Raw genomic sequence first — 26,720 nt, forward strand, 5'->3', positions numbered from 1 at the left:
CACAGACCTTGTCCCAGGGTTAGCTGTGCTTGCACTGAACAGGAACATGATAGGCTAAAATCAGCTTTTTTAATCTGAGTCACTAAGTGCTGTAAAGAATCATTAAAAAGGAGCTTACTCCTTAGGAATCATCTGGGCCAAAAAGCTAAATTAATATAATTATTGTTAGCTCCTTCTTCCTGCTGCTCCTCACAGGTAAACATTTCTGCTGCAGCCTATTCTGGGTGTGCTGGGAACACCTGGCATGGGGAGTCCCAGCTCTAATCCCAGCAGCTGGGGATGGCCAGGCTGCTCTCTACCCAAATCTGTTTTATCAGGCACATAGAGCTCATCTGCACCCAAAGTCAATTCCCAAGGAGAATCCTTAACCACCATGACCTGTTCATCAGCTGTGCCAGTGGGATCCCTGATTAAGTTGTGGAACAATCTATATGGTAATAAATCTGAATTGAATGGAGGGGCCCAGCAGCCTTTGCTTTGTTTCACATGCTGTGAACATGATGTGCTTAACTTCCTTCTGCCTTCCCAAATTAATGACAGGGAGACAGAGCTGCTGAAATGCTTCCCCTGTACTTGTAGTCTCACACCCCTGCACAGCTACAGTAGCGACAACAAAGAAAAACTGCATTAACAGCTGCAGAAATACCAAAGCTTCAAACCCAGGCTTGAGCTGACCCTGTTCCCCCTCATCCTCTGTCTCTACAAATTCTGTTTGTTCTCCTGTGTTACTTGTACCTTGAAATCCTCAGTGATGGATGACTCAAACCTCAGCCAGCCTCACTCCTGGAGCAGGGTTTGCAATGGAAATGTTTATTCACACAGATTCTGCTGGAGATGCAGCAGCAGAGCTCAGCACTGTGACAGCTCACCATGGGAAAACCTGTGCACCTTGGTATTTTCACTTGTGTGTTCCTGTAGCCACCTTGGCTTGGGTTTATTTTGCCTTATCCACGATCCAAAATTAGCATTCTTCCCATGTTTCCTGTGTATGGCACTTAGTGAGGGTCAAGTGCTGGATTATTTGGGAGGTGTGAATCACAGGGGCCTGGCAGATCTCGAAGGACACGTTCCTTCTCCCCTGTGCCCTTGCTGCTGTGCCATGGAAGAGCCAATCCCAAATCCAACTCTTGCCAGCTTAAAGGCTCTTGACCTCTGCTCCTCTCCAGGGCAGTTTCTCAGCATTACTAAGAATTACTTGATTTTCTTTTGTTTCCTGGTTATCTCCTGTTGGGATGTGTGAGCTGACCTCCCTTCCCAAGTTCATTTACAGAACTGGTGCTGAAGTGTTCTTCCTCAGCCTTTAGCAAAGACCTCATTAACTGCTTTGTGCTGGATGTTTTAGAGCTCAGCTCAACTCATTAGCCACTGGAATCCAAAGCCTGGAAAGCAACAGAGCACTAAATCCATTCCAAAACCCAATGGAAAACCATCAGCAGTTGTGCTTGGGTTCTTTTTTCACTATTTATTCTGTAATGATACACTGAATTATCAGGGTTTGTGTGCCACAGGGTGACTTTTCCAGCCATGTCCTCAGCAAAGAGTTAAATAATGGGACAGTTCTGTGAAATGGTACAACAGAACTCAATTTCCAGTTATCCTAAACTGTTGGTTGGGGGTTCTTTTGGAGCTTGCAGCTTAGGTGGAAGCTGAGGGTTGTGAGTGGGTGAACAGCTGAAGTGTTTCTGTGCCAGTATTGTCTCTGTGCAATCTGTTCCAGAGCAGTGCTGGCACAGACTTGTGTCACACAATGGCTGCCTTGCTATCCCTGGGCTAAGGAACCTCAGAGTGTTGGGGAGAACAGGAGAAAACCAGAGGAAAATACTGGGTCTGAGTAACCTTGGCAATAAAACTTGGATTTCAGAGCCAGGAATGCTGGTTCTACCTCTTGGAGATGTCAGCTGAAGTTCTCCTCTTTCACTTTGGAGCAGTTCCTTGTGTGGCATCTCAGCTGGATCCAGGCAGAATTCTCAGGGAGTCACTGGTCCAGACCGTGGTGGGAGGATGTTCCCTCAGGAAAGGAGAGGTGCAGGTTGCAAACAGCACATGGCCATTCCCTCCTGTGCCAGGAGCTCTGTTTCCAACACCCTGGCATCAGCCTGTGCTCAGCAGAGCTCACAGCAGCTGGGGAACACAAATGATGGCAGCAATTATCCCATTCAAATGCAAGGGGAGGCAATGGAAAAATAACCCTGGAAACCTCCACTGTGAATTTCTCAGGAAAGCTGCCCCTTGGTGCAGACTGGGTAAAACTGGGTTCAAATCTCACCTGTGTCTTCCATTAAAAACACAGTTTTTTTGGAGCAGACTGGGTAAAACTGGGTTCAAATCTCACCTGTGTCTTCCATTAAAAACATAGATTTTTTGGAGCAGTTTGGTTTGAGGGAGTGGTAAAGCTTTCCTTGTAGCAGAGCTGGGTTTTCTCTTCTAGAAAAGTCTTGGCAGATGGAGTACTTGTTACAACATGGGCTCTTTTTGAATGCATTTATCTGTGGAGCTTATTATTTTAGCAAAGCTTTCCCCCATTCAGCACTGAGGCTTGTCTGTCTCTGCAGAAGAGGCTTTGCCAACTGAAACCCACTCCCCAGCTGGGAAATCTAAATTCTCTACAGCTTTAAGGCCCCCACATCCACCTTGCTCAGTCACAACCAAGCACAGGAGCACAGCATGTACCCATTAATACTGCCTGTAGCATAAATCAGCATCCAGTTGTCTCAGGGACCTCAACACCACATTTTTTGGGTTGAACACATGTTGCTGGATAGACAGATCATTACTCTTGGCTGGAGAAAGGTCTTGCCACTCAGGCATTGATGTTTGAATGACTTTTGCTTTGTTTCCTGTGCAGCAGCCAAGATGCAAAGTACCTTGTGAGCTCTGCTTTACCCTGTTCATCACAGACCTTGCCCTAAAAAGGGGAAGAAAGGTCCTAAAGCAGATGGTTTCTGCTTCCCTCGAAATTAAGCTCATGATTCTTTCCAGTTAAGGGGGAGAAAAGAGGGGATTAGAATTCTGGCTGATGCCAGAAACAGGTTTTGGAACATAAGGTGTGATTTCCAAAATCCCTAAATGCCTCAGTGCAGTCCTGCTGAAGACTCCCTTGCTTCATTCCAGCTGAAAGGGCAGTCCAGCCTCATTACCATGAGCACAAAAATGCTCTCCAGAATGATCCCAGCAATTCACTGCATGCAAATGCCACCATCACCATGCCCAGGGGAGAAAAGGGGACAGGACAGGAATTGCAGCTCTATTTATTATCCAACTGGAATTACATATTTAAAAATGCTCCCCTAGACATGAAGCTCCCAGGAAGAAAGAAGGTGTTACTGCTTCATTTCATAGAATTGGTTCACTGTTGCATAAGCTTTTCACAAAATATATATTTTAAATAAATCCCTTCACAGTACCCCCAAGTGCAGTATGTGCTCCCTGTGTGACACTTATCCCATCAAAGCATCATAGGACAAAAATCTGCCTCGAATTCAAGTTTTGGGGCTGAAGTGAAGAATTCACAGCCCACCCCTGCTCTTCAATCCTCACCTCTTCTTCCCAGGCACTCTGTTAGGCTGCAGGGACTTTCAGTGTAAGAAGTTAAAATGTGAATAAAAATCTCTGCACTGTACCTGACTGACATTGTTTCTTGTCTGGTTTGTTTCAAATTGCCAATGCTCTGCAAAAAAATTCTGTTTAACTCCTGGCAGGAGGGAATCCTTACAGAAGTGCTGCCCTGGGGCTGAACTGACACAAAACCCAGCAGAAAGGACACCTGAGAGGAAAAAAAAGCCACATTTAAGATAAGCAGTCAGTTTGGGCTACCAGAACCCAGGGGAAAGTGAGGGGTCCTACTCTTTCAGTGTTCTCCAGGGACCAGGAGAGCACTTCAGCTCCTGGCTGGGCTCTAAAGATGTATTAATGCCTTTTGGGTAAGAGCAACAAACCACAGAGCACAGCTGAAGGCTGGGATGTACCCAGAGCCCTGCTCATGCTGCCTCCAGGATGTTTCCATGACTAACCTTCCTCTCCTGGGCTGCTAATTATGGAGGGATCCAGTCCAACAGTGCAGAACTAAAAGCAGGAAAGAAATTGTCAAACAGCTGGGGAGCTTCACCAGCAAACACAGAGCCCTGAAGCTTCAGTTTACTGGTTCTCTATGCAAACTCAGCTGCTCACCAGTTCAGCCACTGGAAGGGTTTGATTCTCCTCACCACCCAGGCTCCTAAATCACTACTGCTGGCTTTGCTAAAGGTCCTTCTGGAGGACTCACACCCAGCCTGTAGAGAGCTGCACCCTCCAGCTGTGTAGTGAGCTGTGACTGCACTAAGAGTAGCTACACAGCAACCTCTGGTCACTGCAGGGAGTGCCTGGAACAAGGCAGAGCCACAAGCTGAAATCCCTGATAGAAAACAGCTCCATCCACACTGACAGACAGTGGGGAGAAGCCACCCTGGGGCAGGTCCCTTTCCCCAGTCCCAGGCAGCCCTGGAGAGGCTCCTGCACTGCCTGTGCTGCCCAGAGCTGCCCTACTCTGCTGCCTCCTGGCTCTGGTGCTTCTCCTTCCCCTGCTCCTCGTGCCCTGTGGGAGCTGAGTTCTCCTCAGGGCTCGTTTCTGAGTCCTGCTCCTGTTCTGGCTCCAGAGGCAGGGAGGGAGGCTTTTTTGGCAGAGCTGGTGTTGCAGCACCTGGGGAGAGAACACAGTTAAAGTTACTCTGTGCCTATGTGTGTGCTGTCTGCTCTTTATGTCCTCAGCAGCAGAGGTGCAAAACAATCACAGCTTTTAATTACCCTCAGATTCCTCCTGCCTACCATTGGTTTATTGACACTGAGTTATCCAGGCCTTACAGTGCCTGAAGTCCTGCTGAAAGGAAGCTCAGGTACAGTCAAAATTCAGTACAAATGTAGGAATTAACTCATACTCTGGAAGGGAAAACATTTTCTAGAATAATGAATCCCAGAATGGTTTGGGTTGAGAAGGACCTTAGAGCCCATCTCATTCCATCCCCTGCCATGGCAGGGACACCTTCCACTGTCCCAGGCTGCTCCAAGCCCTGTCCAGCCTGGCCTTGGGCACTGCCAGGGATCCAGGGGCAGCCACAGCTGCTCTGGGCACCTGTGCCAGGGCCTCACCACCCTCACAGGGAAGTGCCACTTCCAGTTCCACTGAAGCTGGTTTATGCTCAAGCTGCAAAGTGTTGTTTGCCCTTCACAGCTTTAGCAAATATGGGGAGAGTTTCCAGGCAGGTAAAGTAGCTGCTTACAGAATTAAATCACAACAGGACACAAGTTGTTTCTACATTTACATTTAAGGTGCCAACTGGTGTTATGAACCAGCTCCCTTCTCTGATCTGGATGATGAAGTCCTTCAGGTACACCCTAAACCCCTGATGTGTCTTATTTTTCAGATTTTCTGGCTAAGTCTTCCCTGCATGGAAAGTTTATTCCATGTGTGAAAAATGGGACAAGTCCTTGGGGATGCCAAAGAAAGAGGCCTGGATTACACAACCACTCTCCTGGTTCAGCCCACAGGCAACAAGACTGAGAGTGACAGAAAATCACCACAATGAGCAACATCTCCAGTGCATTCCTCCTTGGAAGCTGAGGGGTGAGAGGAGGCCAGCCTTGGAATGGCTCAGGAGATGCTCCCACCCAGCCCCAGCACATGCAGTGATGGGCTGAGCCTCCAAAGGCTCACACCACCCCTCAGTCCCACTAAATCCAGCAACACCTGCAAGGATGGGCAGCTTTGGAGCAATCCAGCTGCAGTTATTGTTGTCAGAGAATGGATGAAAGTACTTTGGGAAATTGTCCATCTTTTCCCTTCTCTGCAGCAGTCTGTCTGTGCATGGCAGCTCCTGGGCTCTTGCAAAGAAAGGCAAGAGGTCTGGTTGCTGAAACTGCTTCCTTCCCAGAGCAAGATCACAATCTCATGCTAATGGAACCTTGCCCATTGTGGTTCAGACAGGAAGAGAAACTTTCCCAGCCTCCCACATCCCCACAAAAGCAGGAGAGTGAAATACAGTACACAGAGCATCTTCCTGAACTCAGAAATCTGGGAAAGTTTTCACCAAATATTGCCCTCACTGCTGTGTGAGCAGTCAATCCCCTCCCACACAGGTGCTGTGACTCTTCCAAAGGGAAGAGAGATTTATTTTCTTCCCTCCCACATCTATACTTGAAAGAACAGCAGTGCAGACGTACCTGGGGGGAGCTGCATGGTTTTCCCATATCCTGCAGCAGAGGACATGGCTTGACCCAGGGCCTGGTTGGAGCCCAAAGGCTGCTGAGAGCTGGATTTCCCTGACCCAGCAGCTTTCTGCTTGGATTTGGACTCTTTTGAAGGCTTGCTCCACACCAGGCTCTCCCCAACCTGCAGGGCAGCCCCCATCTTCTGGGCCATCTCCACCATCTTCTCGAGAAGCAAAAAGAGAAGAGCACTGTAAGCAGGGACACTTCAGAGAACAATAAAGTCAACAACTCCATCAAAAAAAACAACCTACAAGAAAAGATCTGTGGAGAGCTGGCTACAGTTTGGTGCTTGGGGGAAACATCTCCACTAATTCAGTCCCTTAATTAAGAGGGAATCTTGTCTTGCTGTGTATTGATTGAAGAACTGGGCTTCAAAGAGCAGAAAGGAAGCGAGCAGCTCTCAGCAGGCGCTCGCTCTGCCTGGAAAATCTCACAAGCACAATTTGCTCCTAATAACTGGAGCCAAAGTCAAACCTTCTCCTCATTTGCTGCCAGCCCTGGGGTGGCTCCTGAGCTCAGGCACAAACCTCGGGGTCGAAGTCGGGCGTGCTGCTCTCCCTGGCCACGCTGACCTTCCTCTCCATCTCCTGGAACTGGCTCAGGGCCCCCTCCTTGTCGCCCTGGTTGTAGAGCAGGACAGCATAGTTCAGGTTGATGAGGGGGTTGCACCTGCAGCAGACACATGGGATGCATCACATTTCCTGAGGCAACACTTCTCCTGGCTGCAGAGATGCTAAGATGTGCCTGAGCAAAGCTGGACACACCTCACTGTCTGGCAAAGTGCTTTGGGAGCATGGCTGAGACCCTCTTGCCTGATGACAGAGCCAGTGCTGGGCTCTGCAAAGGCCCTGGGGGTCAGTGCCAACAGAAACCCCCCATCACTGCCTCCCTCTCTGCAACAGCCAGCTCTGGGGGCAAGCCTGGGACTCTCTGGCCTCCCAGCCCCACCAGTCATGGGGCTTTTTCACACTGAGACAGATGATTGATGTTTCTCTGATTTACCTCAGAGTCTCCCAGCATTCCCAGCCTGCAGGAGAGCAGCTCATCATGGGACAGGCAGCACAACAGAGCCCTGCTCTTGGGTTTTATAACCTGACACACCACAGGATGTGCTGTTTACATTTCATTTCCTCACCTCCTCTCTCTCCTACCCCAGCAAAACCACACACAGCTGCAGGTACTGCTACAGGTGAACACAAGCACCTGCATACTCCTGCCCCCTTCCTGAATGAAGACTTCACAAGGCAGAACTGCTCATACACTCTCATTTCCCAAACAATCCATCTCCTTCACTGGGATACATCAACCCTCTCCATCTGGGCTGGCCAGGAGAGCCAGGTGACACTGTCATGTTTTCTGAAAAATCCCTTCACCAGGATTTCTTCTCCTGGGAAGCTGAGAAGCCTCAGAGAAAAATGAAAACAATAATTATTTGATTGCTTCTCCTGTTTTGCTGCTTTGGAATGTGGTCTGGAGATTGTTTACAGGTGGTTGTTGGATTGGTTTCATGTGAATTGTTTTAACTTAATGACCAATCACCATCAGCTCTGTCAGACTCTGAGGAGTCAGTCACAAGTTTTTCATCATCACTCTTGTTAAGCCTTGTGATGTATCCTTTCTCATTCTTTAGTTTTAGTATAGCATTCTTTAATACAATATCATATCATAAAATAATAAATCAGCCTTCTGAGAACATGGAGTCAGATTCCTCATCCCTCACCTCATCCTGGGGACCCAGCAAGCTCAACAGCCAGGGTGGGTGGAGCAGCTCTGCCTGCTCACAGCTCCCTGTGTGGACCCCACAGGAGCACCCCTGCACCCAGGCCAGGCAGGGATGCTCTGATGCTCCATGGATTGACAAGAAATGTGAGTGAGGTACTGGTGCCCTCTCCTGGAGCATGGCTGGGATAACTGGAACCATCCATGGCCAAGGCAGAGGCAAAAATAAATAAACAAATAAATAAATCATATCCAGTAAAAGTTTTATAAAGAATATCCTTGATTTAAATATATTTTAATTCTATTTTGCCTTTAATTTTTGCTGATGTTAATGGATTAATGGTCTCTTTTTATTCACTAGAGCTCCTGTTTGACCAGTCTGTTGTTAACAACAGTTTTTAATGAACTCTCTGTTCATTAAAAGCTGCTGTCAATCAGTGGGCACTGTCTTGTAGATTTGCACTTTGAAATATCCCCAGGATGGGCAGGGAGTTTTGTGAATACATGTTTGCTGTCTCACTTTTTTGTCCCCATTGCTCCTCTGGAGCAATGCAGAAGGGAAGGATCCTGCTGGCCCTGGGCAATAAATGAAGTGTAACCTGCAGGCCCTGACTCTCCAGTCCTGGTGATTCTCCATCCCAGTGCAAGGAAGGCAACTCTTAAAAGAAATCTCACTGCATTTATAACCATGGCTTCTTCTCCTTTAACCAGGAAACTGGAATGCTGAGCCCACCACAGAATAAGCCCTCCTCCCTGTCTTTGCCAAAACACTGAGGAGATCAGACAGTCCTGAGAAGAGCCAGTTTTAAAATTAATTGAACCTGATGGAGCTATTTCACCACCTTCAAGAGCTGAGAAGCAATATGACAGTCAGAGAAAAATCAACAGCTGAATACCCACAGAGAGGACAGTTACAAGCCACAACCACGAGTGGAACACATTTTTCTTAAGAGTTTTCCAAGTTATTTCTATTCCAGCCCCCAGCACGGCACCTAGGCCACTACAAAGGCATTCCTGGTAATGGAAACCAGCCACCTTCATCCCCACCAGCTCAGAACACACCAGCAAGGGAAACTTGTGGGGACACAGATTCAGCCTCACAGTCTGGATGTTCCCCCCAGCAGGCCCTGGCAGTGGGAATTCATTTTTGCTTTGATGAGGGTTTATTTTCCTGGTCAGACCATAGAGCTGAAGCATTGCTCAAGTGCCAAATACCTGGGCAAAGTTGTAGAGCCCATTTACTGCTCCTTCTCTTTGAGCAAAGCACACAAGGCCCTGACTAAGGAGTCTGAGCTGCCTTTAAGGTCCTGTCCTGCCTTGCTATGCATGGAAAGATGATTAGGAATAGAATCATGGAATGGTGTGGGTGGGAAAAGACCTTAAATCCCATCCAGTGCCACCCCTGCCATGGCAGGGACACCTCCCACTGTCCCAGGTGCTCCAAGCCCCAGTGTCCAGCCTGGCCTTGGGCACTGCCAGGGATGCAGGGGCAGCCCCAGCTGCTCTGGGCACCCTGTGCCAGGGCTGCCCACCCTGCCAGGGAGGGATCCATCCCTGGTGTCCCATCTACCACCACCCTGTGTGGCCCCTGCAGATCAAAGTGCTTTTGGCACTGCCCTGTCAGCTGCAGACAGGCTCTGGAGTGCTGGTAGGTCTAAGTCTGCAAATATTCACAGTAAACTGGGGAGAGAAACAAAACTATTAATAAATATGAGGTAATTTTGGTTTTGTGCCTGGAATGATGACATACTCTGAGGTTCAGCTTAACATTTCTGAAATCAAGTGCTCTGATTTTAAGACTTAGACTGCAAACATAGATGTTCTTAATGAAGGAGCTGCCCTTTAACTTGCTTTATACAAACTTGTTGCACATTCTCTCAGCTAAAGTCTTCCCTCTGCCCAATTCAGAACAGGCTCTACCCCAGACATCTCACTGCTCTGCACTGTGTTTAAATTTTGGGTTAAAAAGTATGTTTTCTTCTATTCAATCTGCTCCACTGTGTATAAATATTTACCAAAAGGAGGACTGGCATCCAAAGTCACCACCACTGATTCACTACCCAAACAGCAAAACAAAAAACAGCTCTGGGTTGCTCTGGAATAAAATCATCTCTCATTTTTCAGAGCTGACTTAAATTAAAAAGAAAAAAATAAAATTAACACTGTCACTGTCACAGCTACAAGAATAAAAGTATTTCCCAACTACAAACCATTTAGGGTTGAGATAGAGTGAGAGGCAAAGGAAATGAGTGCAGGGAGGCAAAGCAAGCCCAAACCAGTGACAGCTCTGACAAAAACTTACTTGTCCAAGGCCACAGCTTGCTCATAGGAACATTTGGCATTCTCAATGTCTTCAAGGTTGGTCAGAGCAACTGCACCAAAGCAAAACATATACACAGGAGGAGATGTTTCACAAGCAGCTGATTTTTAGGACAATTCTGAATGTCATCAAATAGTTGTCAGCAGGGTTGTCTGGACTCCTGCCAGGATTAGCCCTACTGGATGGAATGGCCTGGGTTGGAAGTGACCTTAAAGCTCATCCAGTCTCAACCTGCTATGGACAGGGACACCTCTCACTACCCCAGCTTGTTTCAAGTCCTGCCCAGCCTGGCCTTGGACACTTCCAGGGATCCAGGGGCAGCCACAGCTGCTCTGGGCAACCTGTGCCAGGGAAGGATTTCTTCCTAATATCCCATCTAACCATACAATGTCACTTCTGACATATTTATCTCATTTCATCCCAAAAATATCCAGTGCTGGAAACCCACACCCACTCCTTAGGCAACCCAACCCCAGTCTCACAAGTGTCAAGACTTTTCCAACATTTAATCTAGATCTGACTGCAGTTTTCCCTTCTATTTCCCCACAGAGAAGAGACTGGGCATCAGCTCCTTAGTAAAGCCTTTATGGCATGTTTCTTTACTTCACCCCACACCTCCTGTCTGTGCTGTGGTGTTCCCAAGAGGGATGCACAGGGAGCATCCCATACCTGCCAGGAGCATGTAGAGCTCTGCCATCTTGGGCTGGAAGTTGATGGCAGCACTGAGGAAGTGGAAGGCTGAGGCATACTGCTGCATTGTGAGGTGCACCAAGCCCAGGTTGTACAGGATCTTCCAGTCAAAGGGAGCCAGGTAGTTTGCCCTCTTTAAGCAGCTGACAGCCTTGGGAAAAAAGGGATAAATGTGCTAGAACAGCCCCCACATTCTCAGGTTTCTGTGGTTGAGATGACCCCCAAGGTATTAGGAAGTCTTTATTTCCCCAGGACCAAAGAAGAAGTCAAGATTTGTCTGTTCTGCTTTTCAGGGTTGTTTATGTTCTCTTATCTGTTACATTCTTTCTCTGAGAAAGAAAGAATCTGCTGAGATCTGTCCAGCAGGTTGGGTTGTGGCACAGTGACAGCCCTTAGAACTACCTGTACTTTATTTACAATGATTTTCCAATACCTATCACCTATGTTAGACACTCTGTCTTTACTCTAAACCAAAAGTGTCACCATCCCAGAAGAAGATGGAGGACAAGAAGAAGAAGAAGGACAGGACATGGCCAGATTCCTCCATCTTGCCTCTTGAACCCCCATTCTAAAACCCCAAAATTCTACTTTTTCACCCTGTGACAAATTCACCATCATTCTACTCAAACTCCTGTGGCTTGTAAATCTCACACAAAGTTGGTAATGGTTTCCATGGGCTAAAATCCAAGGCACAGGTGGTTTTGACTCTGTGCCAAGGTCTCTGAGCCCCCTGCCAGGGTCTGGAATCACCCAGGGCAGCCAGAGCAATGTCCTGGGTCCCAACACCACATGAGAGGAATCTTGTGCTTGCATGAAATTGGATGCAGATGGGAGAAAAACTGGAAACTGAATACTTACTGCCACATATTTCTTCTTCCCAAAGAAGCACATGCCAATGTTGTTCCAGAGTGGGGGGCTCTCAGGAACACTGCTGGCCACCACCTTGTACTTGGAGAGGGCGACATCGAAATCCCCGTGGGCCTGCATCATGCTGCCAGCAGCCAGGGTGGCCTGGGGACAAGACACAACAGTGACCCACTCACAGCCCCATCTGCTCCCACAGGAGAGAACAAAATGATTAAAGTAAAACCATCCCAGGAACAACCATTTCACTTCTAAAGACTGCCAAGATCAACAGTGGGAGCAGATGGGGATTCTGGAATCTCCCACCACAGAGCAGAACACAGGGTGAGGAACAAACCTGAGTCTGCTTCTCCCTGCACTGTTTGAATCATAACTGTCTTAGAAATGAGTTTGCCCAGAGGAGCTGTGGCTGCCCCATCCCTGAAGTGTCCAGGCCATGCTGATGGAGCACCCTGGGACACTGGAAGGGGGTGGAACAGGATGGGCTTTAAGGTCCCTTTCAAATCAAAGCATTCTGTGAGTCTGTGATTCCATAAGCATTGCGACATGACACTACAAATGTTTAGGGTATTTTTTGGGCTGACAGAAGTACTTCTTAAGACTCTGAGACTCTAAAAAGATCTGTGCACTAATAGATTCCTTTTACAACCAAGCACAGATAGAAATAGTTCTGGTGTAAGTTAAGTGAGGAGTAAAATGTACTCAAGCAAGACATGCAGCAAAGCTCTCCTAGTTCACACTGACTGGCTGATACTGCAAATTAATGGGAATATGCATGGGGAAAAAAAAGGAAGTGAGTACAACACACTATATTTAAACCACACTAGTTAAGTCCTTTTTAAGATTTCACAGTGACAAGTAAAATTCCTAAGTGTAAAGGTGTTTTCACAACAACTCATGTTTGTCAACCACACATTTCAATGCTCTGCATCGCCAACAGGGGAAAAAAGGAGAGAAATTAAATAACAGCCCTAAAAAGGGAAGCAGTTCCACAATGACAAATGAAACCCAGACACCAAGCTCAGCTCTCCAGGCCAGAGCCAAGGAAATATACACAGCAGCTGGAAGCACAAGGCTATCAGCAGATGGGAGAATAATAAAATGCAATATCACTTGCATCACAAGGGACCTGGCACAGCTCTTCAGGGATTTTTAAAATCCAGAAGATCTTCCTTCCAAAGTAAATTCCACCTGGCTTTGGTGCAACTTCAGATTAAAAACCAAAGGGATCAATTTAATATCATCCCATATTCTGCCTCCTTCCCTTTCCCTACCTCCACACACATCCAACTCCCCACCCAGGGAAACATCCCAGAAATGTATTTCACAAAAAGCTCTCTGGGCAGGATCCTTTCCAGCCTCTGCAGGCCCCAGATGCAGATGGCAGAGCTCTGACATGGCTTTAGGAGGTGTCCCCTCATGGTTCAGCTGGGTCATTTCCACTCCCCACCATACCTTGTAGTTGCCTGGGTCGTAGGTAAGAACATTCCCAAGGTGTTCAAAAGCCTTCTGGTACTCCCCAGCCTGGAAAAAGAAGTACATAAGCATCAGAAATTCAGGAATAAGGGGAGTTAAGAAGGAGAATACAGGGTTTGTGGGCACCAGAATTTCTGGTTCAGTCAGAAGAGTTTTACAGTGCTCCCATTACACACACATGTTCCTGTTTGATAATTCACAGAACAGATTCTAAGAATTTGACTTGGCTGGATTCACTGTTCTGACCCAGCCACAAATGAGCTCTGGGTTCACAGGTCTCTGCTCCTTTCTCTAGCCCAGAACACAGGCACAAACTGCTACTCTGCACATCCCCAAGTGCCTCAGCACAAATTCCTCACTCCCCAGGGCTCTCCTGTTCAGGGCACTTCCCTTCCCTTGTCTTCTCATGGACTGAAGGTGTTAGAGGGCATCACTGTGGCCATATATGAGCATGTGAGAGCTTGGAAACACTTAAATCCTACAGACTGCAACCACATAAGCTCCAAGGTCCCTTCCAAGCCATCCTGTGATTCTGTGGTTTCAACTGAACTCACCTAAAGCCCATCTCATTCCATGCCATGGGCAGGGACATCTTCCACTGTCCCAGGCTGCTCCAAGCCCCAGTGTCCAGCCTGGCCTTGGGCACTGCCAGGGATGCAGGGGCAGCCCCAGCTGCTCTGGGCACCTGTGCCAGGGCCTGCCCACCTCACAGGGACAATTCCTTCCCAATATCCCATCCATCCCTGCCCTCTGGCAGTGGAAGCCATTCCCTGTGTCCTGTCCCTCCATGCCTTGTCCCAGTCCCTCTCCTGGAGCCCCTTCAGGCCCTGGCAGGGGCTCTGAGCTCTCCCTGGAGCTTCTCTTGTCCAGGTGAGCACCCCCAGCTCTCCCAGCCTGGCTCCAGAGCACCCTCAGAGCAGCCTGGGGGCCTCCTCCTCCCTTCAGGCACTACTCCCTATTCTTCTTTGCTTGTTCACTCTTTGGGAAGCCAGCTTCTGGAATAATCCAGCCCTTCCCATCCATTGCACAGACATAAGGATAAGCACACCTTTGTTATTTAAATTGATTCTGATTTTCCTTTATGGTGCATTAACACTCACAATTTCATGGCTGCTTTTTCAGGATAACTTGCAAGACTCCTGCTGCAGAAGCAAGGTAATGACTAGTCATGTTTTGTTATACTTGGAGGATTTATAACAGAGTTAGGGCTGTTGCCAAACAGAATTCCTGCTCTGGCTCTGCTCCAGGCAATCAGTTTGCTTTTAGCAGCAAAGACAAGATACAGAAAAGCAAGTTCTGTCCTGTTAAATTCAGTCTGTAGAGAAGCATGTGCAAGCAATGGGAAGGTGGCTAGAAATTAACTCTATAAAAAATCCAACAGGGTTATACTGAAAATAATTCAGTTTTTGTAACAGTAACAGCATTTAGTACCTGCAGGTAGAGTAGGCCCAGGGCTGTGAGGAGGTCTGTATTTTCTGGAGAAAACCTGGAACATAAAAGCCTGAGTTTGTTTTTCAGCCCTTCTAGAACAGGGTAAAAAATAGAACATGGAATTCTGATGCTACATTATTGTTGTATCAATCCAGGAAATTAAACTGTAATTACTAAAAACAATTATTAGAACTGCCATCATGGGGACTTCCCTTGAATAACATCACACCTCAGCTACCCAAATATCTTCTGGGGATTGGTGGGAAGGCACTAGGCTCTGTGAAATACATCTGGACACATAATAAGATAATGTGGTTTTGTTAAGCTTCAAAGTGAGTCTGAATCAGTGACCTGGAAATACAAAATGAGATTTTCCATTGTCTCTCATAAACCACCCTGTAAATCCATCCATCCTAAGCCTCTTGGGCCATGTAGGGCAGGCAATCCTCAGCATTCCTGATGGATTCTACACACTCCTCATCAGAATTTTAATTCACCTTATAAAAAGATTACAAATAAATAGGATGGAAACCACAACAAAAAAGGACAAAGCTGAGAGAGAGACACAATTTGTGGTCTCACTCACCCCAAAAGGAGTCAGTTTTTAATTCCCTGCTACCAAGACTTAAAAAAATCTGATCTGCACACTCACACTGGCACCTCTAAACTTCAACTACAACAGAACCACCTGTGCCTGGTGGAATATAGACAAGGAATAACAGACTACCCTGGAGCTGGAAACAGCAAGAAAAATGTCATAGGCAGATGAGAACAAAAAAAAAAAAAAACCCAGGAATAAACAGGAATGAAGAAGAAAGGAGGGCAGGGGAGCACCAGGATAAGAACATAAACCTGGTAAGATGCTTAGCAAGGATTATTTACGTAATAAACATTCTAGATTAGTCCAAATGCCTGCCCAACCCCAGCCACCCTCAGGCAGCAGTGGGGCAGACATGTAAGGAAACACTGCATCAATACCCCCTGCCTCCCAACACATTCCTGATTTTCTTTCCAGTGCTCGCCTCCATGGCAAAGCTGCATTTGAAAGCACTGATAACGCTTGGGAATGCCCTAAAACAAGGATATGTGGGCACTGAGGAGCAGGGATGGGGTGGGAGAAACTGCCTGTGCCCAGCACACCTCCCTCAGCCACAAACTGCTCTGAGGGAAAGCAGCAAGTGACCCCCAGGCAGGGATTCTGGGGGGACAGTCAGGGTTACATTGTTTTGGGAGATAAACCTTTGGCATGGATGAAGTCAGTTTTGGATCACTTTGCTCCCAGGCATCTCCATCCATTTGTTATTCCAATTTTTTCTGGCAGTCCTTCCAACAGCTCCCTTCTTCCCTGCCACACTGTTAGCAGGAGCAGAGACAGCTGAAGTGCTTGGAAGTGCCAGCTTTGCTCAGAGCCCCTGTAATTACCATTAGCTTTTTAATCATGGCCTCAATTCAGATCTGGGACACCAATCAATTTTCTCCTGGCATAGGATGGGAATGGGCAGATGGAAAAAAGGGATATTTCTTACTCTACAGCTTTCTTATATACTTCAATGGCTTTATCCATCTCCCCCTCCAAGAGGTGAATTTTGCCCAGCATCATGTAGGTCAGGTCGTGTCTGTTGAGCTCCAGGGCATTGTTGAGCTGGTCTCGTGCCTAAAAACACAACCAGAGAGAAGAAAAAAATAATAAATTATTCCAGAGCCCTCAGCAGAGCAACAGCTCATGAGTAATCCCCAACAGCCAGGGAAGGAGAACAGCCAACAAACATCCCCTGCACCTGGAGAACACAAACCCCAGCCCAGCTAATCCTTGGAACAAGCTCTGCACCAGCAGCCACCTGCTTTTAGGGGCAGTAAAAGGCAACACTTTCAAGCCAAGCAAGAGGCATTTGCCTCCCCAGGAGGAGATGAGCACGGGCCTGCTCCTGGATTTGAGTTGGTTTGGCTTGAGGGACGCTCTGGATTTGCTGGGTGAACTGATACTTTGCAGCTTATTCTTCCTTAAAATGCTTATTCCAGCAGTGAGGAAGTGAAGATCTCAGGGGAGGTGTGAGCAGGTCCCAGTTTGGAAGGTGTTAGTGCAGATAACAAATCCCAAGTGTGAACCCACACTCCAGAGGCTGCTTTTGCACAGGGATGCCTTGAACAGAGAGCACAGCTGGGGTTTGCTGCAAGGGCCACAGCACCCCCCCAGCAAGGGCAGCAGGGAGGGGCTGGGCTAAATTTGGAACAAAAAGGGTCTAAATGCTGGTTTTTCCCTTAGAGTAGCTGGATCAGAGACAGCTCAGTGCTCACCACCAGCACTCAGGGGATGTTAAGTGAGGAACTGGGAATGGCACGCTCAGACCTGGGAATAAAACTGCATTTCAACCTCCAAAACTCCTGTACTAACTCCAGGTGTAGTTCAAAAGGAGCTTCAGACAAAGGAGCAAAACCTTCCCATGGAGGAAAAAAGGACCTGCTGCACCTCCAGCAAACAACCCCATAACTCCTCCCTCTGAGTCTGCCAGACCCAAGGAGCCGAGGTTTCCTGCAGGAAATCTCTGCATGAGATGCAGCAGCTGAGCTGGGGAAATGCTTTGGGGTTTTACCATCACCCTTCTCTTGCTTCAAGAGGATGGAGCTGGATTGCTGCTCCTACAAAGCCAGCAGTGTTCCTGGGTCTGCCTTTAAAGGGCTCAGACACTGAAGCAGCTCTTATTGGAGCACAGCCCATTTTCTGTCTAGTTTGAGGTTTCTCAAACATTCCCTTTAAAACCAAAAATGTTCTCTGAAAAATCTTAGATTTCAGAAAAAGCCTCTGGCCCTGCCACAGGGTGATCTCCCTTTACACAACCTCAATGACTTGCAGCTGACTCAAAGTAATTCAACACACAAATGGAAACAGAGACAGCTCACAAACCTTTGCTCCCAAAAACAAAACACTGAAGCAGAAAACTTTCTTGAAGCTTCTTGCTGTAAATGATCCATTTAAATCTACCAAAGACAGTGAAATTTCTGGGATGCTTCCTTGCTTCCCACTGACATTACCTTGTTGAAGTGTTTCAGGTACATGTAGCACACACCCAGGTTGTGGCTGATCTCCTGCATGAAAAAAAGCCAAATCAGCACAAGGTATGAAATAAAATCTGACAACTCTGACCCACAGGAGGAGAGCCCTGTGACTGCCCACACCATTCTTGCTTTTCAGAGCAAGTAAACCTATAAATTCCAGTTACTTCAGGCACCCACAGAGCTTAAGTGGGGTTGTACACAAAACATTACAGTCCACTGAGACAAAAACCACAGAAATGACAAACCTCTTCTGAGACATCAGACATTTTGTTTTCAGAGAACAAGGAGCACAGACTGGTTTCTTCATCGTGGTGTCACCCTCTAAAACCTGCTGCCCTCATGGGTGACTCAGTTTGGCTGTACATCAGTAGGATATGCACAGTGTCCAACCCAGCTGGACAAAACTGGAAGATGTGCCTCATTTCACAAAACACAACTTGAGCACTGGAATATCTGATATCCCTCTGGTATCCTAAACAATTTTGCACAGGGTAGGGAGATCCCTTAGGGATCCTAAACACTCTGGTCTGTAGGGAGCATCCCTGCCCCTAACTCCTCACCCACAGTTTAACACAAAAGTCACCTTCCCAACCCCAGCACATCCCTGAAAAGCAAAGTTCTCCCAATTTCTTATTTTATTCTGCTGAGCATTTCACTGATTGATCAGCTTAGACAGCCTTGACCTTTGGAAACTCTCTTACTTCCCCATCAACCTGTTTTCCTCCATGCAGCCTCTCCAGCTGTGCAGAACTGAATCAGTGACTCCAGGTTGCTGCAGGCTGTAGAATGAGGGAAGAGCAGAGTCTGATTCTGCTTCCAGTGCTGAGCCAGGAATGGGGAATAACTAATCAAAATACCCACTGGCATCTGCCTGCTGGGTTGTAAATAGGGTTACAAGCATGCCAAGCACTGGAAATGCAGGTGGAAAAAAGCCTTGTGATACAAAAGGTTTCTGAGCTGTCTGGCACAGGGTAATTTGAATAACACCAAAGCTATCCTTGTATCCTGAATTTTGGATGTACTGACAAACAAAGGAATGAGCTCACACTTTGCAAACCTGCTTTAGAAACACTTTGCAGGCAAAACAGGCACCTGCAGAAGGCTGCAAGGCATGGCCTCTCCCTCACCCACTGTCACACCCTTCCCTTTGCAATGCTCTTCCTCTCTTTTTGTCTTTTTATACAGAAGAGCTCATTGAATCACTGCTCCTGCATTTTCAACGATGTTTTGCATTACAAAAAAGCTTTCCCAATTACTCAAGCAAGTTTTAATAACTGAGGTTTCCAAACTCTCCCCATATTTCCCTTAAAGCACAGATGTGGTTATGTTAAAATTGATCCTTAGCAAAGTTCCAACACATTGCTCAATTCTCTGTGCCCCAAGCCAGGGATTTGCCCCAGGGCATGGGATTTGGTTCCTGTGATCCAAACCAGGCTCAGACCACAGGCAGTGTGAGTTCACCATGGTTTGGGACAAGTTTGCAGCTATTACAAGGATCTGCAACCCCCCAAACACTCACCCAGTCCTTCTCATCGAGTTTTGCTGCTTCATTGTACACTTCAATGGCTGCCTTATGCTTCCCCAGGAGAAACCTGCAAAAGGATTGCAATTCTTATGGCTTTCCTGTTTTCAGACCCTGCTGTGCAGCCACTATCACCTTTGCCAGTGAGAAATTATCTTATTTGCTGTATCCCCAGACATCTGCAGGAGAAGTTTACAATCTGAGCACTGCTCCCTCTCAGGACCAAGGTCATCCATCCTGACACTACTGGGGATGTAAGGAATGAATGCCCAGGCTCTGCAACCTGCTTTTGTCTCCAAAGAAAGAGACAGGTGCCCCAACACAACATTCAGCAACAGAAAAGGATCTGTAGGGTAAGTCTGCCCTGCTCAGGTCAGCACCTGTAGCTCTGGACCTTGAAATCAGTATCACCTTTCTGCCTGAAGCCCAAAGAAAGAGAAAACACAAGAGCAGCCAGGCAGATAACAGAGATTCTGCTTAAAGAACAACCCACGCTTCTGGAAGCCAAGCCAAGTGTTGATAAGGAGGAAACATGTCTGGAATTAAGCAGCCTAAGAGAAAAACAAAGCATGGAAGTCCTGGGTGGCACATCCAAGAGAAACAACAAATAAAACACCACTCACAGGGATCGTGCCACCTGCTTGAGGTTGTCAGCACTTCGAGGGTTCAGAATGGAACATGTCTGGAAAAGTTCAAGAGATTCTTGAATTTTCCCCTCCAAGCGAAATATCAAAGCTGTAAAACAACATAGAGCAGGCAAATGAATCCATTCTCAGCAGGAAAAACGTGCCTCTGACAGCAGGGAAAGAAGGAGGAGCACAGATCTATCACATCAGTGCTCCTCTGGTGCTTGTCCCTCCTGCAGCACCCACAGTTTTGTGCCCAAGGGCAGGATTCTGTGTGCCTGGGGAAATTCAGGGGTCAGAACAAAAGCTTTAAGCTTTAAACCTTGGGCAGTTGCTTGTACAGATGCAATCTGGATTTCTCCCCTCCCCAGCCTCTCCTGGCTGCAATATGTCCCTGCCAGCAAATCTCCACAGTCCCCCATCATGGCATTTGGAATTGGAATGTCACATTTTGGGAGACATTTTTTAGGGGCCAGAGGGCAGGGCAGGAAGAGGAATGCCATCCTTAGAGCAAGGAGTGAGACAGTGATCACCTGGGGTGGGCAACAATCAGAAAACATGCATCTGTAACAAAATCAAACACACAGCAACACACTGAAGGTCAGGAACCCATACCCCAAAGAAGAACTGATGACAAATACAGAGAAAACAGGACATTTAATCTGCCCATTTCATGTGAAAATCCCAAATTTCAATACTAAATGGGGCAAGCAGAGGGGAAAAATTGTATTTTTTCCTTATGTTCTATGGGAACATGGGGCAGAGAAATTCCATAGGTGAGGGAAATTCTGTGTTTCCCTCACCTATCCCTTGTATTGTTCTCTGTATCTCAAATCAGGGGTGACCTGCTTTAGTAAAAAGATTTTCAGACATACCTTGAACATAGACAGCATATTCACAGAGCCCTTGGGACTCCTGGAGCTGCTCTTTGATGACAGCCTGGAAGGACAAAATTGTAAACTCACATCATTTTAACAAAGTCGATTCCAGAGATTTGGTTCCAAACACAAAAACCACAACCCCACCTCTAACAAGGGCACTGGACCATGATGGGACAACCACACAGTGCACACAACAGAGCTCTGTGCCAGGAACACTGTGGCCCTTTTAGTATTGCTCTGTTCATTCCTATTCCCAAAGATAATTAGGTACTACCTGGGGAAAACACCAGGAGGCATCTCTGAAAGCATCCTCTGCTGATAAAGGTCTCTACTCCAGGCCCTTTGTGAAGAAATAAATTGAACTGGAGCAACTGCAGCTGAGTGAATGAAAGCCAAAAGAACAAATGAGGAGTGAACAGGGAAAAAAAAACCAACTGATGAAAATGTAAATTCTTGCTGGCTTCATCCACACAGCTCCCAGTTTGGGGTGGGTGGGGTGGCTGCAGTCTGGATACATTCCATAGCCACAACTGGTCCCACTTTTGGAGGATGAACACCCTGGACAGGAATCAAGAGCGTAATTTCTGCTCTGAGACTGCCCTTTGTGCAGAAGTGGAAGAACACAGGGAGTAAGAGTGACTTCTGAGTGAGCAGTGACTGGTGCTTATCTGGCATTTCAGATGTGTATGGTCAGTAGCAGCATCCCCTGCCTCTGAGAGGAACAGAAGTGAAGGACCTGAAAACTGAACCCCAAATACAGCATGTGGGAGGAAAACTATTATTGAGAAAGTTATTCTTGAGAAGATATTAATTGAGAAGTTACCATTGGAAGGAAAGTTCTTATTTACAACCCTCACTCGTAAAGAGAGGAAGGAAAAGGAAGAACAGGCCTGAGCTGCTCTTCTCTCACCTGTGCCTGATAATTTATCTATGTAACTCTTTACAAAGTGCATGATTATAAAACACTGTACTCAGAAATAACCAACATCTCCTCAATTCACACACTCTGGATTGTTCCATCTACATAAACCTGGATTCTCAGAGCAAGAGAGGGCAATAGAGAGCTATCTTTTAGAGAAATCTGATTAACTCTATAAACCCTAAAAAGTCCCACAGCAAAAGGCCCTCAGCTGAGGAATATGATCTCAAATCCCAGATTTCTTCCCCCAAGTTTATTTAAGGTGCTGATGACAGAATTTAGACACAACTGGCAGGAGACCAAGCAGTCTCTGTGTCATCTGCAGCTGCAGACTCTCAGGGATGTCTGCCTGGCACCTTGCTCAAGCAGCATTGAAAGGGTCAAAATCACTTTAATGCCTTCACTTTGGGGAGTTGATGTCAGTAAATAAACAGTTCTTAATGGCCTTTTAGTTCATTGAAAACTAAGGGAGATTTTAAACTCTGTTAGAGAGGGAGCATTTCAAAGCACTGATCGGGAAAGACCAAAATTCATTAACACAACAGGTCATTTGTTTCTCACTAAGACTAAGCTGATGGATTTTAACAACACCCAAACCATCCTGGAACCTTCCAGGTTTACTGCAAAAACACTGATTTTTGAGCTCTGAGGAAAAGGAAAGCTGGCCTGCCAAGCAGAGCAGTATTTATTAGCTGTCTTCTCTCGATTTTCCCCTGCTATTTCCTTGCTTCCATGACTGATGAAGACATGGACACATCAGTGTTGCCTTTATATCATCCATTTGTTATTTTCTCTGGTTTCCTGAGCTGCACATATTTTTCTTTTCTGTACTCTGTGATTCCACATCCCATCACAGAAACAATCAACACACAGAATCACACCAAGAAACTCCAGTCAGACCACAAAAAAGGGAAACAATTTTCTGGTTTGAGGGCCAGTCCAGCTTGTGTCTCTATCTATGCCAACCAAGATCTGAAATTACTGTAATGATACAACTCCCTGGCTCTGTTAATTAAGAGCTAAATGAAATTCCTCCAGCCTGCCCATTTCCTAAGCACCTCCAAGGCTTCTCCAGCAGAGGCAAGTCCTGACCAAACTGGTGTTTCAGAAGCCAAAAAGACTTTTCAGATCTTTGCTGCACATGCCAGAATCAGAATGGCAACTCCTGTCCCCTCCTCCTGCCCATGGGTGCATCATCTTCTTGTGTTCATTTTACCAGAAAAACACACTGTTAAATAAAAATTTGCCATTTCCTTAGTCCACTTCCCATTATAATTCCAGACAACCAGTTCTAAACTGCTCACCAAGCCCAAGATGAATTAGAGCATGCCATGGATCATGTGTAAAATGAAAGAATTTTGCTCAAGAGTTACCAGGATGGTTTTTATTTACACTTGGTAGTAATGTTTCCCTCAACTGAAGTGTTTTCATAGTGTCCCTGTAGTACCATCAAGAAACCTGCACTGTGGAACTGTGCTATTATCAGTTTGGAAAGCCCTATCCATCACTTGGAACAACAGAGGTCTGCAGTTCTTTCCATTTTCCCCTCCCAGTGACATCCTGAGCTCACAGACTGCTCCAGAGAGCTGCACCCTCAGATCCTGAAGGCAGCCAAGGATTGGAGACCACTGAAGTCATTTTACTCATGTTTTCTCTTGATCCCTTTCTTCCAAATAAAGTCAGGAAAGAGAGTGGTTGGGAAACTGTCAAGAAAACTGTTTTGTCATGACATCAGTGAAATAAGTCCCACATTCTGGAGGCAGCTCTTACCTTGCACTCCTCGTAGTCTCTGCGGACGTAGAGCAGATAAATCAACCAGTTCTTCCTCTCTAGGAGTGGCAGCTCTGGGGCTGTACATGGAAAATATTCACAGAACACAAGGAATCAGACTGAGCAGCAGACAATCTGGGAGAGATAGTCCCAGCCACCCCAACTGCCTGCACAAGGCAAGGAATTCAAGAACTGCAATTGCAATGAATGATTTGACTTAAAGGCTGGAGTGTGGACTTCTAAACAGGGTCTGGTTTTATTCTACTTCTCAAATTCGTGGATAAAACACCTTGTTCAGGATAGACACTAAATAAAAGCTCTAAGCAGAAAACCTCCACCTACTGGAAGATGGTCTACTGGAAGGTGTCCCTGCCCACAGCACAGGGTTGGAACAAGATGGGTTTTAAGGTCCCTTCCAACTCAAACCAGTCTGGGATTCTAAAAGACTCGAGGCATCAGCTCCTCCTGGAGCAGATCCTGGAGTAAACAGCTCCACACACACATTTTAATTCAACACCAACACTGGTTGGAGGAATTGCATCTTTTCAAATACACAAGAAGGAAGGAGGAAATGAGTTGGATTCACATTTTGAATCTAGGGCAAAAGAATCAAAGGTCTTTAAGATGAATTTCGGGGACTGAATGAGCAGGAAACAGTAGATAAACACAAAAAGAGATAGGAGACATGGGGTCTGAAAGTGTGAATAATTTCAAAAGGTCAAACTTAGTTCTTTGAATCTGTGAAGGGACTATGAAACATCACAGGTCTGAGAGACTGAAGCTACTGCAGAAAAACATTTGATGCAGTGGAGGAGGAAGCCTTGTGCTCCAGCATTTCAATGGTGCAGAGCTGGCAGCAGTAATTATGGCAAATCACGGATGGATGTTGCTTAGCGATATCCACGTCGGGTTTACAAGTTGAACACACTGCTGTGCATTTCATTAAGGCTGAGAATGTATTGCCTGGGACTGGAGTCTCCATTCCGAGGGGTAACCATAGCAACTGGCCCAAAAGCTCCGTGTTTGCAAGTCAATATTGTGACATGAGTGCAGAGGCAATGGCAGGCGAGGGCTGGGGCAGAGCCGGGGGGACACAGCACAGGGACACCTCCTGCAGCCCAGGGACACCTCCTGCAGCACAGGGACACCTCCTGCAGCACAGGGACACCTCCTGCAGCACAGGGACACCTCCTGCAGCACAGGGACACCTCCTGCAGCCCCAGGGACACCTCCTGCAGCCCAGGGACACCTCCTGCAGCACAGGGACACCTCCTGCAGCCCCAGGGACACCTCCTGCAGCACTGGGACACCTCCTGCAGCACAGGGACACCTCCTGCAGCACAGGGACACCTCCTGCAGCCCCAGGGACACCTCCTGCAGCCCCAGGGACACCTCCTGCAGCACAGGGACACCTCCTGCAGCACAGGGACACCTCCTGCAGCACTGGGACACCTCCTGCAGCACTGGGACACCTCCTGCAGCACAGGGACACCTCCTGCAGCACTGGGACACCTCCTGCAGCACAGGGACACCTCCTGCAGCACAGGGACACCTCCTGCAGGACAGGGACACCTCCTGCAGCCCCAGGGACACCTCCTGCAGCCCCAGGGACACCTCCTGCAGCACAGGGACACCTCCTGCAGCACTGGGACACCTCCTGCAGCACAGGGACACCTCCTGCAGCCCCAGGGACACCTCCTGCAGCACAGGGACACCTCCTGCAGCACAGGGACACCTCCTGCAGCACTGGGACACCTCCTGCAGCACAGGGACACCTCCTGCAGCACTGGGACACCTCCTGCAGGACAGGGACACCTCCTGCAGCCCAGGGACACCTCCTGCAGCACTGGGACACCTCCTGCAGCACAGGGACACCTCCTGCAGCACTGGGACACCTCCTGCAGCACAGGGACAGGGACACCTCCTGCAGCCCAGGGACACCTCCTGCAGCCCAGGGACACCTCCTGCAGCACAGGGACACCTCCTGCAGCCCCAGGGACACCTCCTGCAGCACTGGGACACCTCCTTCAGCACAGGGACACCTCCTGCAGCACAGGGACACCTCCTGCAGCACTGGGACACCTCCTTCAGCACAGGGACACCTCCTGCAGCACTGGGACACCTCCTGCAGCCCCAGGGACACCTCCTGCAGCCCCAGGGACACCTCCTTCAGCACAGGGACACCTCCTGCAGCCCCAGGGACACCTCCTTCAGCACAGGGACACCTCCTGCAGCCCCAGGGACACCTCCTTCAGCACAGGGACACCTCCTGCAGCCCAGGGACACCTCCTGCAGCACTGGGACACCTCCTGCAGCCCCAGGACACCTCCTGCAGCACAGGGACACCTCCTGCAGCACAGGGACACCTCCTGCAGCACAGGGACAGGGACACCTCCTTCAGCACAGGGACACCTCCTGCAGCACTGGGACACCTCCTGCAGCACTGGGACACCTCCTGCAGCACTGGGACACCTCCTGCAGCCCAGGGACACCTCCTGCAGCCCCAGGGACACCTCCTGCAGCACTGGGACACCTCCTGCAGCACAGGGACACCTCCTGCAGCACAGGGACACCTCCTGCAGCACTGGGACACCTCCTGCAGCCCAGGGACACCTCCTGCAGCCCCAGGGACACCTCCTGCAGCACAGGGACACCTCCTGCAGCACAGGGACAGGGACACCTCCTTCAGCACAGGGACACCTCCTGCAGCACTGGGACACCTCCTGCAGCACTGGGACACCTCCTGCAGCACTGGGACACCTCCTGCAGCCCAGGGACACCTCCTGCAGCCCCAGGGACACCTCCTGCAGCACTGGGACACCTCCTGCAGCACAGGGACACCTCCTGCAGCACAGGGACACCTCCTGCAGCACTGGGACACCTCCTGCAGCCCCAGGGACACCTCCTGCAGCACAGGGACAGGGACACCTCCTGCAGCCCAGGGACACCTCCTGCAGCACAGGGACACCTCCCAGCCCAGGGACACCTCCCAGCCCAGGGACACCTCCTGCAGCCCAGGGACACCTCCTGCAGCACAGGGACACCTCCTGCAGCACAGGGACACCTCCTGCAGCACAGGGACACCTCCTGCAGCACTGGGACACCTCCTGCAGCACAGGGACACCTCCTGCAGCACTGGGACACCTCCTGCAGCCCCAGGGACACCTCCTGCAGCACAGGGACACCTCCTGCAGCACAGGGACACCTC

At 48.2% G+C, this 26,720-nt stretch overlaps 1 protein-coding gene across 3 annotated transcripts in view; it reads right to left on the reverse strand.

The window, feature by feature from the left end:
* Positions 1-3,232: 3,232 nt before the first annotated feature.
* The window catches only part of BBS4 (Bardet-Biedl syndrome 4), a 39,743-nt gene continuing 16,255 nt past the window's right edge, over positions 3,233-26,720 (reverse strand). For 2 of the 3 annotated variants that reach the window (XM_054641872.2, XM_054641871.2), the window contains 14 exons: positions 23,513-23,592; positions 20,818-20,881; positions 19,940-20,051; positions 19,314-19,386; positions 17,771-17,824; positions 16,267-16,394; positions 14,741-14,795; positions 13,289-13,357; positions 11,828-11,980; positions 10,949-11,120; positions 10,262-10,331; positions 6,768-6,909; positions 6,193-6,400; positions 3,233-4,675 (listed from right to left, as the gene is read on the reverse strand). In XM_054641872.2, the coding sequence (XP_054497847.1) occupies positions 4,518-4,675; positions 6,193-6,400; positions 6,768-6,909; positions 10,262-10,331; positions 10,949-11,120; positions 11,828-11,980; positions 13,289-13,357; positions 14,741-14,795; positions 16,267-16,394; positions 17,771-17,824; positions 19,314-19,386; positions 19,940-20,051; positions 20,818-20,881; positions 23,513-23,592 (1,538 nt within the window). In that variant the 3' untranslated portion in view covers positions 3,233-4,517. The remainder of the gene's footprint in view (positions 4,676-6,192; positions 6,401-6,767; positions 6,910-10,261; positions 10,332-10,948; positions 11,121-11,827; positions 11,981-13,288; positions 13,358-14,740; positions 14,796-16,266; positions 16,395-17,770; positions 17,825-19,313; positions 19,387-19,939; positions 20,052-20,817; positions 20,882-23,512; positions 23,593-26,720) is intronic. The other variant, XM_077185274.1, reaches the window with a different exon arrangement.

Source organism: Agelaius phoeniceus, chromosome 13 (genome assembly GCF_051311805.1).
Source record: "Agelaius phoeniceus isolate bAgePho1 chromosome 13, bAgePho1.hap1, whole genome shotgun sequence".
Taxonomy (NCBI): Eukaryota; Metazoa; Chordata; class Aves; order Passeriformes; family Icteridae; genus Agelaius; species Agelaius phoeniceus.